Source organism: Rosa chinensis, chromosome 6 (assembly GCF_002994745.2).
Source record: "Rosa chinensis cultivar Old Blush chromosome 6, RchiOBHm-V2, whole genome shotgun sequence".
Taxonomy (NCBI): domain Eukaryota; kingdom Viridiplantae; phylum Streptophyta; class Magnoliopsida; order Rosales; family Rosaceae; genus Rosa; species Rosa chinensis.
Genome location: NC_037093.1, coordinates 22174901 through 22186981, shown reverse-complemented (window position 1 = coordinate 22186981; position 12081 = coordinate 22174901). Strand labels below are relative to the sequence as shown.

The window sequence follows — 12081 nt, the reverse complement described above, 5'->3', positions numbered from 1 at the left end:
CTCACTGTATTTATTTTTGCAACAGGAGCAAAGGTCTCCTTGTAGTCTACCCCATAGGTTTGAGCAAAACCACGAGTAACCAAACTAGCTTTATGTCTCTCCACAGTGCCATTAGAATGAAACTTAGTCTTATAAACCCATCTGTAAGCTACAGCCTTCTTCCCTTTAGGAATTCGAACAACACTCCAAGTATTATTTTCATTTAGAGCTTGAAGTTCACCTGCCATAGCCTGCTTCCATTCATCAAGATGATTGGCTTCCTTAAAACTTTGAAGTTCATGAGTATTATTAAGAGCACTCAGAATTCCAGAATGAGTAGAGGAAAGTTTCTTATAAGAGATTAAGTTTGTCATTGGATACTTGCATTGTAGGTTACATAGTCATTGAGCTTTGATGGAGGACCTCATTCTCATGGAGGATTTCTACGAAGAACAACTAGAGGTGGAGAGGGGGGCTTGACAACGGGTCGCATATCAATTTCTGAATAAGAAGTTATAGCTTAAGCTTCTTCAACTGGAGGAGTAGGATTGATAGATAGACTGCAATCCTCAACAACAGAAAGATTAGGATTTGGAAATAGATCAGATAAAAAATCCCTCTGATCAGTATCACATGATTTTTTGGTGAAATAAGGGGTAACTTCATCAAATCTTACATCCCTGGAGACAATGAGTTTCCTAGTAGCATAGTTGTAGCATTTATAACCCTTTTGAGTAGATGTATATCCTAGGGAAAACACACTCATCAGCTCTAGGATCAAGTTTATCACGTTAATGAGCTTGAATATGAACGAAGCATGTGCAGCCAAAGACTTTCAAGTAAGATCGATCAATCTTTCTACCTTTCAACACTTTAAGAGGAGACTTGAAACCAAGTACTCTACTAGGTAACTTGTTGATGAGGTATGTGGTAGTGAGAAGTGAGAACACCTTGAGACCAAATTTTTTTTGGAACATTCTTTTGAACCTTAAGAGCTCTGGTTTTTTAAAGAAGGTCTTGATTTTTTTTCTCATCAATCTGATTCTATTGAGGGGTACCAACACAGTTGGTTTGATGCAAAATGTCGTGTGTGCTCAAGTATTGTGACATACTATTGGACATATACTCAGATCCATTGTCGGATCTTAAAACATGAATATATGATGAAAATTGAGTGATGACAAGTTTATGGAAATCCTTAAAAACATCCACAACTTCACTTTTGAGTTTCAAACAGTACAACCAAGTAATCCTCGTAAAATCATCTAGAAAGGTTACAACATACTTAAATCCATCATAGGACTCAAGAATTGGACCCCAAATATCTGAATGAATGATTTCTAAAGGATTACTAGCTCTAGAAAGAGAAGATGTAAAAGGCAGCCTAGAAGATTTTGACAGATGACAGAAATCACATTGATTGTCTGCTTTGCACATATTTGGAAACAAAAAAGACAACACTTTCTCTGAAGGATGAGCCAAGCGTTGGTGCCATAGATGATGATCTTGTGTTGAACTGGAACTGACTTGAAAAACCTTGGAATTAGAGGAATTCTTGGATAGATAATAAAGACCATTAAAAAAAAACTTCACCAATTGTCTTCTTGGTGATGAGATCTGAAATATGACATTATAAGGAGAGAAGATGACGTACAAGACATTTTAAGCTGTTTGTAATTCTTCCAACAGATAGAAGTTGAAAAGGAAAAGAAGGAACATAATTAAAGAGCAATTGACTTAACAAGACTAGAAAATAATTTTATTTTTCCTTTTCCCAAAACTGAGGCACTTTTGCCATCTGCAGATCTGCTATAGACACTTTAGAAGGAATAGACATTTTTTAAAAAGGAAAATGATTTGTGGCCTCAATGAGGCCTAAGATTTATGGCCTCAGTATTAGGTGTCATGTCATGTCACCTACACACATCACCTATTTGTCAAATTATGCCATGTAATTCTTGAGAAAAATACCATTTTAGTCTTCCAAAATCTAATGACTCTAAGTTATTTTGAGTTTTTTTCTAAAAGAAAAAAATTATTTTGTCTTTTTTTTTTTTTTCTTTTCATTACACACATACTTAGAGTTAAATAACAATGTCAAGAATAGAAAAAATTTAATGTAATTCAGTCAATAGATTTGCACATACATTTGATCAATAGATTTGCATAACACATGTATATGAGTTCAACTTTTGTTGCGTTTCTATAAATTTTGAAAATATAATGTGAAAAATATATAGTTATATCATTATATATGTTCTTATGTTCATTCTTTTCTCTTTATGTAGTTAGGGTTTAAACGTTATATTTTAGTTTATTATTTTCTGTTTGTTTATTTTCCTTATATTTAGATTGTAGATGATAATTAATGAATGCTACTAATTAACATGAAATTTTTTTTCTTACCTCTTAATTTAGACATATGTATTTTCCAAATTCAATTTATTAATGCTATTTTTTTTGGATGAAATTAATCAATAAGGTTATTGCCTATTTCTTGACACCTAATTCAATATATTTATGCTATTTGGAAAGAAAAATTATAGGAAAGAATTTAAATAAATGAAGAAAAATATTGGTTAAAGAATTTGTAGACATATCTCTTAAATTAATACATAATTAATAGCTGATTTTTTTTTCGTCACCTAATTAATTCATTAATGTAATTTATTCACCCCTAACATCTAAAAGGAAATATAAAATGGTAAAGTTGGTGTTGCAATAGTATGATGTAGCAATATATATTATGTGAAATTGAAAATAAAATTAGAATTTGCTTACATGGCATGACACCTAGGATTTGAGGCCATAAATCTTAGGCCTCATTGAGGCCCTATATCATTGCCCTTTTAAAAATCATGCAAATTTGTAAGTTTATTTGTCATGTGATCCGTAGCTTCTGAGTGTATAATCCAATAGTCATCCATAGCATAAACATTGAGAGTAGTAGAGAATGATTTTAGAGCACATGGAGCTTCTTCATGTGGAACACAATTAGTTTCTGCAAGAAACCCAGCAAATTTTCCAAGGAGTGCAGTGTGACTTTCACTCCCAGACATGGTTGTTTCTTCACCTCCACTATGCATCCTACTTCTTGCTGAGATAGGCAGCAAATTGATTGATTAAAGTAGTAGGATTGGAGGTGAAGTTCAGTATACCCTCAGAAGGAGCAAAAGAAGCTGCTGCAAGGTTTGCTCTTGGTGGATTCCAGCTCTTTTGAGAACCTTTGCCTTCCTTTAAAAACTTTGGCGTTTGTTTAGGATAGAGAACCCAACATCTATCCTTGACATGGCGTTTGTTTAGGTCTCTTGCCTTTGTGACCCACCAATCTTTTCAAGTAAGTAATGAGTGGAAGATTTTTTGCCAATGTATTTATTGGCAGTTTAGCCAGCATCTGGTATTGATTTAGTGGTAAAATAGTAAAAGAATGAAGGAAGAAGGTTGTTTAGAAGCAGACGGTCATGCTCTGATAGTACGTAGTTATGAAATCTTTCTTTGGAATAATAAAAAAAAAAACTTAATCAAGTTAATCTTTGTTTAGAATAAGATTTATGTTAACTAGCATATAATTTTCAAGGCTGGAGTTGCCCGTAGAGCCGAAAGAGAAAAACTCAGAGGGAGTAAGGGAGTTGCAAAATAGTGTTGATATAAAATAGCTAAAGAACTTCAACCGCCAAGTCACCTTTAGCCTGTTGGCTTTGTGAAATATGCGAAGTCCTTCAGGTCTAAAGTTCGACTGGCAGATGATGATGATGATGATGATGACTGATGATGAAAATGAAACCATCTTTAAAAATGAGGTATTCTAAAATACCTCTGTTTTGTTTTTGGCAGTCTTTTTTTTATCTTCTAAGCTTCAGACATTGCTATTAGGTTTTGAATTGCTTGAATAATCATCACTTCACACTCATGACAATAAATATCAAGTTTTATTATGAACATAGAAGATCACAGAACCTAGCTAGCTGACAAAATAACATGGTCAGAGCTAGCTATAGAATTTAATTATCATCTGTTAATTTAGTACAGTATCTCAACTTCTTAAGCTTTGTGGGTATATTTTCCGTGACCGAGGTCTCGACGGGTTTTGTCACCAGAAGCATCATTACAGACAACTTAAGTATGCAATTTTTAATGTCATGGCATGGTGATCCTACGGGATACCTCTTTAAAGCATTTTAAATTTATGGCAGCCTTACCTGGAACCCTTTTGGTAGAAAAACACTTCAGTGTTTTCGTAATGAGTATTGACTAACTTCTGAACTGTTTATAAAAACAGAATTTCAACTGATGGTCCCATATAGTCTGTTGGCTTTGTCAAAAATTACTCGACCGTTATAGAAGATAAGACGATTTCTGAAAAAATACCTCTGCTTTTGGCCATTTTTGTTCAAATCTTCAAGACTTCAACTACAGATGTGTATACAATTAGCTCAATTCAAATTTAATCTTCTTTATAATTTCTTGTTCGTGTTTTGTTTTTTTTGTTTTTCAAAATTAAACATAACATAGTGAGTTAGTTCTTCTGCCTTTTCTATCAGGTTTTGAAAAATATATACCAATTTTGAACATATAGGACGAGTCTGAAGATATGTTTGTGCAGTTACTTTTCTTCATGCTTGGGGCCTTGATTTTACAGTGCATATCTAATGGAAGAAGTCGTAATTCGCTTCTGATACATGGTTTAGGGTGTTGAAAACTTTTCAGCTGCATGTATTGAGTAGCTTGCCTTGAAGAATTTCAAACTTGCCATCTCTTGGAAATTCTTGTGCACTGAGCTTTTCATGGAAAATCCACATGATCACATGTTTCCAGCGTAGGAAAAGTTTGATATTTGATCTTGAGCCCCTTGAGGAACTTGAGCTCTACTACAACATTCGGATTACCTCCGCTGAAGTAATCAATGATGGTACATTAGTTGTAAATTTTCACAATTTTAATCTTTGATCTTCTTAGCGCCACCTTCTCAGGAAAGTGATTCATTTCTCCCAGTATACTCTAAATGATGATTTGTACCGACAGTACTCAAATTCATCATAGCACTGGAGTTTCAAAGTATTTGGTTGACAGAGTACCATAGAACTTCTTGTTGGAGTGGTCCAAAACTTCAACTTGCTGAAAGGATGAGAAGCCTCAGAAGCTTTTCTGATGCCATTGAACTGGTAGAAACTTGAAACAAGAACTTGCAATTCAGGAAGAGTTAGAACCAATAAGGGAAAGTGTCTGCATTCTTGTTGCTGCTGAAATATGGCAATTCCAACTTGCTCCAACTGACAAATGTTACGGTAATAGCCCCTTGTAACAAGATTCCTTGAAGATAAAGTAATGCTAATATTATACCCTGGAATTTGTTAAATTCCTCCTGTCAAAATTAAGGTTGTTGAAAAGTTCAAGATGAAACAACATGTCCATCCCCACATTGTACATCCACGGGCCATCAATTATGTTTTTCAGAAAGGTCTAATCTCACTAGGTTTTTGGATTTTTTGAAAAAGAAGAGAATGAGTCTGGTTACAAGAAGATAAAATCAGTCTCTAGAGGCTGGCAAGTTAAAGCTGACGTTGTTGGTGCTAAATGAAAGAGGCCAATTTCGGGAAAGATCAAGCACTCATGACTCATAGAGCTTCTGGCTGGGCAAACATAAACACATTCACAATGGCGCTCAAGTTATTTGATCTTGGAATACAGTTAGATAGCTAGTTATGACCAAAAGCAATTACTTGTAATGAATTAAAAGTGACTTGGCTGATACGACCAGAGAACATATTATTTCAGAAGTAATCTTATGCTTACGGTATGAATCATCTTAAGATGAATTATTTTATGCTTGCATGCATCCCTTTACAAAGACAAGTTTAGCAATCTTAACTTTATATATATCATATAAATTTAGCATCATTATGGAAATTCTGAAACTTCTTCTGAGATACTAAAACATAATTGACTGATATTGTCAACCCTTGCTCTTTCTGAATTCTTTTCCCCTTCAGGTAAATGTCACAAAGAGATTATAAGCTCTATCAGCACCTGAATCTGATAAATTTCTAAACCCATATGTACATTAACAATTGGCATTGCAGTCTGCATATATAAATACAAAAAGAAGGAAACTCCTCAGCAGTTGCATATCTACTACCAGCATATATGCATGTTTCAAAATGGACTACCTACACTGAGAATGCCGGTGTCCTTGAAGCTTTGAAAGTCATGAAGCAATGGGTGAGATTATATAGATGTTCCTAGAGTCCTTGATGTTTTACCTGCAAAATTTAAAGCAAGATCTTATATGGGCAGAATTAATGAATATACATGCATGAAGATGCAATGAAGGTAAGAAGAAAGCACAAACCTTTTCTGCAAAACCTTTATATCTTCCTTCAACAACTGACTTTCCAAGAACATATCACCAGAGTCATTTAGATCTACAGTCTTCATACCAGAGTAGCCTTGATGTCCACAGCTCTCAGTCCACTCGAACCATATCTTTGATATCATCTCCTTGGTATAAGAGAGCACGTGGTCATCCTCCTCTGGTGAGTCAGCAGCAACCAATCTATAGACGTGCACTTTCTTCTTCTGACCTGGTCGAAATGCACGTCCGATTGCTTGCCGAGTCACTGAAGGGTTGAGCTGGACTTCCATAATAAGGACACGAGAAGCTCCCACAAGCGAGATACCTTCCCCACAAGCTCTAATGGAACCAAATAACACTTTAGCATCCGGTGAGGTGTTAAAGAGTTCCATAGACCATTCTTTTTGCTTAGAGTTTGTATCACCGGTTAACACAAAAATCTCCTTGTTGAGACTCCAACCCATTTCCTTCACAGCTAATCTCTCCATAAGTTTCAGGGGCAGGAGATATTGGCTGAAAACCAGTAGCTTCTCATCATTTGATTCACACAACGCAAGCATATTAAGAAAGAATTTAGCTTTTACTCCATCTCTGAAATTTAACTTTTCTAAGAATCGATCCATGGTCTTATTATCAACTGTGCAGCCCTTCTCAGTTGATGGATTTTTTTCTGAAAGATATCTCAACTCTGGATGCATAGAGACAAGGCTCCCAACAGGCATTCTCCTTAACTTGTCCAATCCCTTCAATTTTTCAAATTCAGCTTTCTGTCTTGAAGTGAGGCCGAGTAGTAGTGTGAACTCAACAAGCCCAGGAAGTTCATCTAAAAAGTCACCTTTATAATAATGGAGCACCTTCCTGGTCATTTCTCGAAGATCTTGTACAATGGCTACCTTCCTCTTAAAGTCTTCATCTTTCTTGAGGGTATGCTCTACTAGGTCGAAAAAAGCTGAATCTCCTCCACCTTTTAATTGTTTCCTCACACCCGATATCCGTACTATGCTCATGATCCGCTTCACAATCTCCCGGGAAGTGTCCAATTTCAGAAACTTTGGACGAACAAGATCTAAGAGAGTGAAGACTTCTTTGACATGGTTTTGATAGAGTGTTCCTGAGAGAACTACTTTCAGTGGGGTCTGTACTCTTACAAGAGCTTGAAACTGATTAGTTTCATCATTCCTTGGTGTGTGACCTTCATCCAATATGAGAAGACTAGGGGACTTCTGCAGAATTTCTCGGCATTTATCCGATGTCTTGCTACTGCCAATGTCGCACATTATAGTAGAGAACTGTTGATACCCTAAGAAAAGGATGCTCTTCTGCTCTACCCATTGTTTTAATACATTCAACTGTTGAGACCGCTTGTCTGCCTTGGAAGTATAGAAATCATGCAAAGGAATGTCCTCAACTTGCCATATCCGGAACTCTTTCTTCCATGTATCCAAAATGGTTTTAGGTAGAACAACAAGTGGTCTAGCATCGGGAAACCTGGCTAAGTAACTCTGGACAAAACTTATAATCAGAAAAGTCTTTCCTGAACCAGGGGCATGAGCAAGAATGCAACCACCTGGGTTGTCTCCCAACAAATTGCTACAAAGAAAATTAAACCCCTCTACTTGATGTGGTTTCATGTGCTTTCTATGACTTGGATGAGCAGAAAATTCTGTTTCCATTAAATCACGCCCAGTAGTAAGCTTGATTCCAAGTGAGGAACTCTCAGTTGGCTCTGTGTTGTTGGCATCCCGCGGTTCTTGCACATAAGTGCGTGTACTCCTTTTTCCCTGATGATAAAAAGACAAGGATGAAGGATCAGAATATGAAAGCATGCAGAAGAAGACATTAACAGAACCGATCAGAGATGTTGCTTTGATGAGATAAACATGAAATTAGCCAAGATAAAAGAGATGGTTCAAAAATTATCAAACATATTTCAGTGATAAAAGATTACATATGATAAAGAAAGATCACAGCTGAGTAATAGCCTTCCGATGCAGGATATACAGCTGGCTAGGTAATTACTACACAGCTCTGGAAATTTTTTTATAGTTTGATTCTAATGTAAACAAATAATAAAAATTGAATGGAGAGGAGTTGCGACTAAATTAAATTCCCACTTCAAAGGTAGATAGTATGTCCCCAACTATAAGTACCACCTTATCATTTTTCTCAATTTAGGATCACTTAGTAATCCTGCAGCTGTTAGAGACTTCTGAAAATAATAATCATAAGTCGAGCCACCAATAAGGCAATGAGTAGTTCACTAGTTCATTCATCAAACCTTATATAATTAATTGCATGTGGAAAGAAAGCACCAATACCTTATTATACTGGAACTCAAATATGGTATCAATCCCCTTCTGAATAACTCCACAAATACGACACACTAACCCAAGATCATCCTTCAGGATGAAGTAGTGATCACATTCTTCCCCACATTCACTAGATGGATCATCAGCTGAAGGACCGACAGCAATATCCTATAAGAAGCAGGCAGCATAAACTTGATAGTATCCTTTTTTTTTAAGAGAAATAACAACAATAATAAATAAATAAAAACTTCCTGCAAAACTTATTGAAATTTTATTGCAAAATAAAAGATGAAGAATTTGGTATGCTTTGAGCAATCTAATGCACATACCTTGGCACATTGTAATGCCATTGTCATCTCGTTCCATGCATCTGTTAGATCCTCTCCCTCAATATCATTTGCATCATCTTCCTCATTATCATTTACATCATCTTCCTCAATATCACTCAGATCATCTTCCTTGATATTGTTTTCATCATCTTCCTCTGTGTCATGTCTATCATCTTCCTCAACATTGATTTTACCACTATCCTTCATATCATCTTCCACATTACCTTCCCCAACCACCATATCATTTTCATGAACTAGAGTTCCGACCTCTGTGCTTGGAGCTATGCTTTGTATATCTTCTATACTTTCAGAATTACTTTGATCACTGAACTCCTTTTCAGAAGTTCTGTCTCCATCAATATCTACATCTTTTTCGGCCAATGTTTTCAACTCTTCTAGGTGATCTTTGCTTGCTAAACAATCCTGAACCAGAATATCATGCCCGTGACAATCAATGAGTTCTAGACCAGCCACATCTTCTGCTGCACCAACATCTACATCTTTCCAGATATGATCCGTGCTCTGTACACCGTCCTGAACCAGAATATGATAACCATGAAAATCAAAATGCATATAGGATAACATAGGAAATAATTTGAACAATGGCTTCTTGGCCAATCACCATATCCTCAATGCACCAACCTTTATGTCTTTATGCATCCCCATATTCAATCCAGGTATAGTTTCCAACTCTTTTCTTTGAGCATTCATCTCTACACTATCCTGGACATTAAATGATGATTGTCATAATCAGCATGTACGTAGGATAACAAAGAACTGAACACTGATTCATAGAGGAAGCAAAACTTGAAAGAATATATAGTAGACATTCTGGCCAAATAAATTTCACAACTTAGATTTCCCATTTCTTACACTAAATCTGAAATCAAATTAGTAGTTGATGTCAACATTGTTCAGGCATGCAACTTTACTAGTTCGAATGCAGGGGAAGAACATACCATAGAGCTCTTCTTTAGAAGTCTATCAACAGGCTCCAAGACAACCTTCTCATGAAATATCATCCTACTCTCATCGTCTTCATCATCGGAACTAAGGAAAACCACAGATGGTCCTACTGCTGCAATATTGTTTGAAGATTTAGTTTCCATATCAATGACACGTTGATCATGTTCTGTAGGAGGAGGAGGCTCCAATACAATCTTCGGATACAGATGAAGTGGCTCCCTACTTCCATTGTCTTCGTCATCAGAACTAAGGACGATGGCAGGAGGTGCTAGTGCTGTAAGATTGTTTGGATACTGAACCTCCATATCCATGACCTGTTGATGGTGTTCCGGAGGAGGTTCCAGCTTTATTTTCTGATGCACATTCGATGACCTCCTCCTACCATTGTCTTCACCATTGGAACTAAGGTCAATGACAGGTTGTGCTAGTGCCATAAAATTTGAGTGATTTCGTTTTTTTGGCACACCGTTGGACATAATTGAAGGTGTAGGATGTGTCCTTGTTCAATAATGGTAATTTCAAAAAAGAAAAGCCTCTATTTCCTTTTTGACCTCCCCGAGTTTACTTGAATCTTAGAATTGCTGCAAGATAAAGGATGCAAAATGGGTCAGAGTCATCCATTACCATTCAAGAAGTCTTGTGTAACGAAGATAATTTTCATCCTTTTGTTCCCATTGGAAGGCAACTCTATTTTTCAATAGTAAGCAATTACAGTAGAAGACTAGAAAGATGAATCAACTTGTGTCCATTTTGATACCATCCCTCTATCTAACACTAACAAAGTAACAAAGCAATGAACTTTTTCACATACCCCCAACATGACTATGTCAAATTCATGGTAAGGCTATAGTATGTTAACATTTCTCATACATATCCCAATTTATGTAATATTTATCACTTGGAGAACTCATGTGGTAACTAAGAAAAAGTCATAGTAAAGATAAATAATATCCTCATTAGAGTAAAGTAGGTTCTCGTTTGAGTAATTAATTAACTCCTAAAAGTGGTAATTATATGTATGTCATACGTTAACATATCGTAGAATTCCCCCAAATTCATACACAACACCAAAATCTAGCAAGGACTACATCATATCATCTCAGCATTACTCAGACAATGAAATAATCTGCAGAAAACTTACCCACATAAAGTTGGAAGAGACTTAGAGACTCACCAGCACACAGCCTAAACCGAAATTTCTAAAGCTCCATTTGGTGGGTACCTGCAAAAAGTTAAGGAACATCAATCAGTCAATAACCCATTTGGGGCCAACAGAAAATTCTTATTAGTTCCACTGAAAGAACTAAAAGAACTTTGCAATAAAATGCGGGTAGGATTTCATTATCTGAAACTTGGAGAAATCTACCATCCATCAGCATATTACTCAAAGTTGGTAACTTTAGCAGATAAAAAGATAAATTGGGACCAAAAACAAAGGGATGAAAACACAAAGCACAAAATTACTGTTCTTTTTTCTTTTCTTTTCTTTTTGAAATGAAATTACTGTTCATCTTTTGGGAACCTAAAAGCTTGCTTCATTCATGAAGAATGAAGTGACAAGCATAGAAGAAAAGCACCGAATGTAAGCAAACAAGCAATCACTGAATGCAAAGTGAGGAAATGAAATTACAGAATTCCCAAAAAGGAATCCAAAAATTGAAACCTTTAAAGCTGTGAAAGTAGGGGGGGGGTGGGTGGAACAGAGCTGGGGGGCATGAAATAGTGATGAAGAAAATGGGGTGGGAAGGAAGAGAGCAAATGGTGAAGGGTAGCTTCCTCAACAAGGAAATGTAATGCCAGTAGAGAGTACAGGGTCGACGAAGGGGTCCCAAAACAGGTTCTTGGGAAGCAGAGGAGAGAGAGAGAGAGTGAGACTGACAGTGAAAAACATCTAAAATAGTCATCTTTTTTTCACACTTCTTTTAAGTTTAACTCTTTCTTTCAAGTTTCAACAGTTGCAATTCTTTTTTCTTTTTTTTGGTCGGAAAGCATGGCCAAGATTTCCTTTTCCCCTTTTTTTTTTTTCCAGGGCTTTGTCCATCAGAAAATGAAATGTGAGCCCATTTTTATTTGTCCAAAATCACCTCTGGGTTAGCCCAAGTAGTGAGAATCGGGTACTTGGGCTGATAATTGGGTTAGGGCTAAT

At 36.2% G+C, this 12081-nt stretch overlaps 1 protein-coding gene across 4 annotated transcripts; it reads right to left on the bottom strand.

Annotated features, from left to right (window-relative positions):
• Nucleotides 1–5929: 5929 nt before the first annotated feature.
• Nucleotides 5930–11709, bottom strand: LOC112171053 (protein CHROMATIN REMODELING 35-like). 4 transcript variants are annotated; one of them, XM_040509329.1, is made up of 8 exons: nt 11599–11709; nt 11077–11157; nt 9929–10516; nt 9612–9692; nt 8970–9503; nt 8650–8808; nt 6329–8112; nt 5930–6239 (listed from the first exon to the last, which is right to left on the bottom strand). In XM_040509329.1, the coding sequence occupies exons 3-8, from the start codon at nt 10409–10411 to the stop codon at nt 6236–6238; spliced, it is 3045 nt and encodes a 1014-aa protein (XP_040365263.1). In that variant the 5' UTR covers nt 10412–10516; nt 11077–11157; nt 11599–11709; the 3' UTR covers nt 5930–6235. The 4 variants fall into 4 exon arrangements, with proteins under 4 accessions (XP_040365263.1, XP_040365264.1, XP_040365265.1 ...); XM_040509330.1 differs by lacking the exon at nt 11599–11709 and having other exon boundaries at nt 11110–11212; XM_040509331.1 differs by lacking the exon at nt 11599–11709 and having other exon boundaries at nt 5930–6236; nt 6327–8112; nt 11077–11198.
• Between the last annotated feature and the right edge of the window lie 372 nt (nt 11710–12081).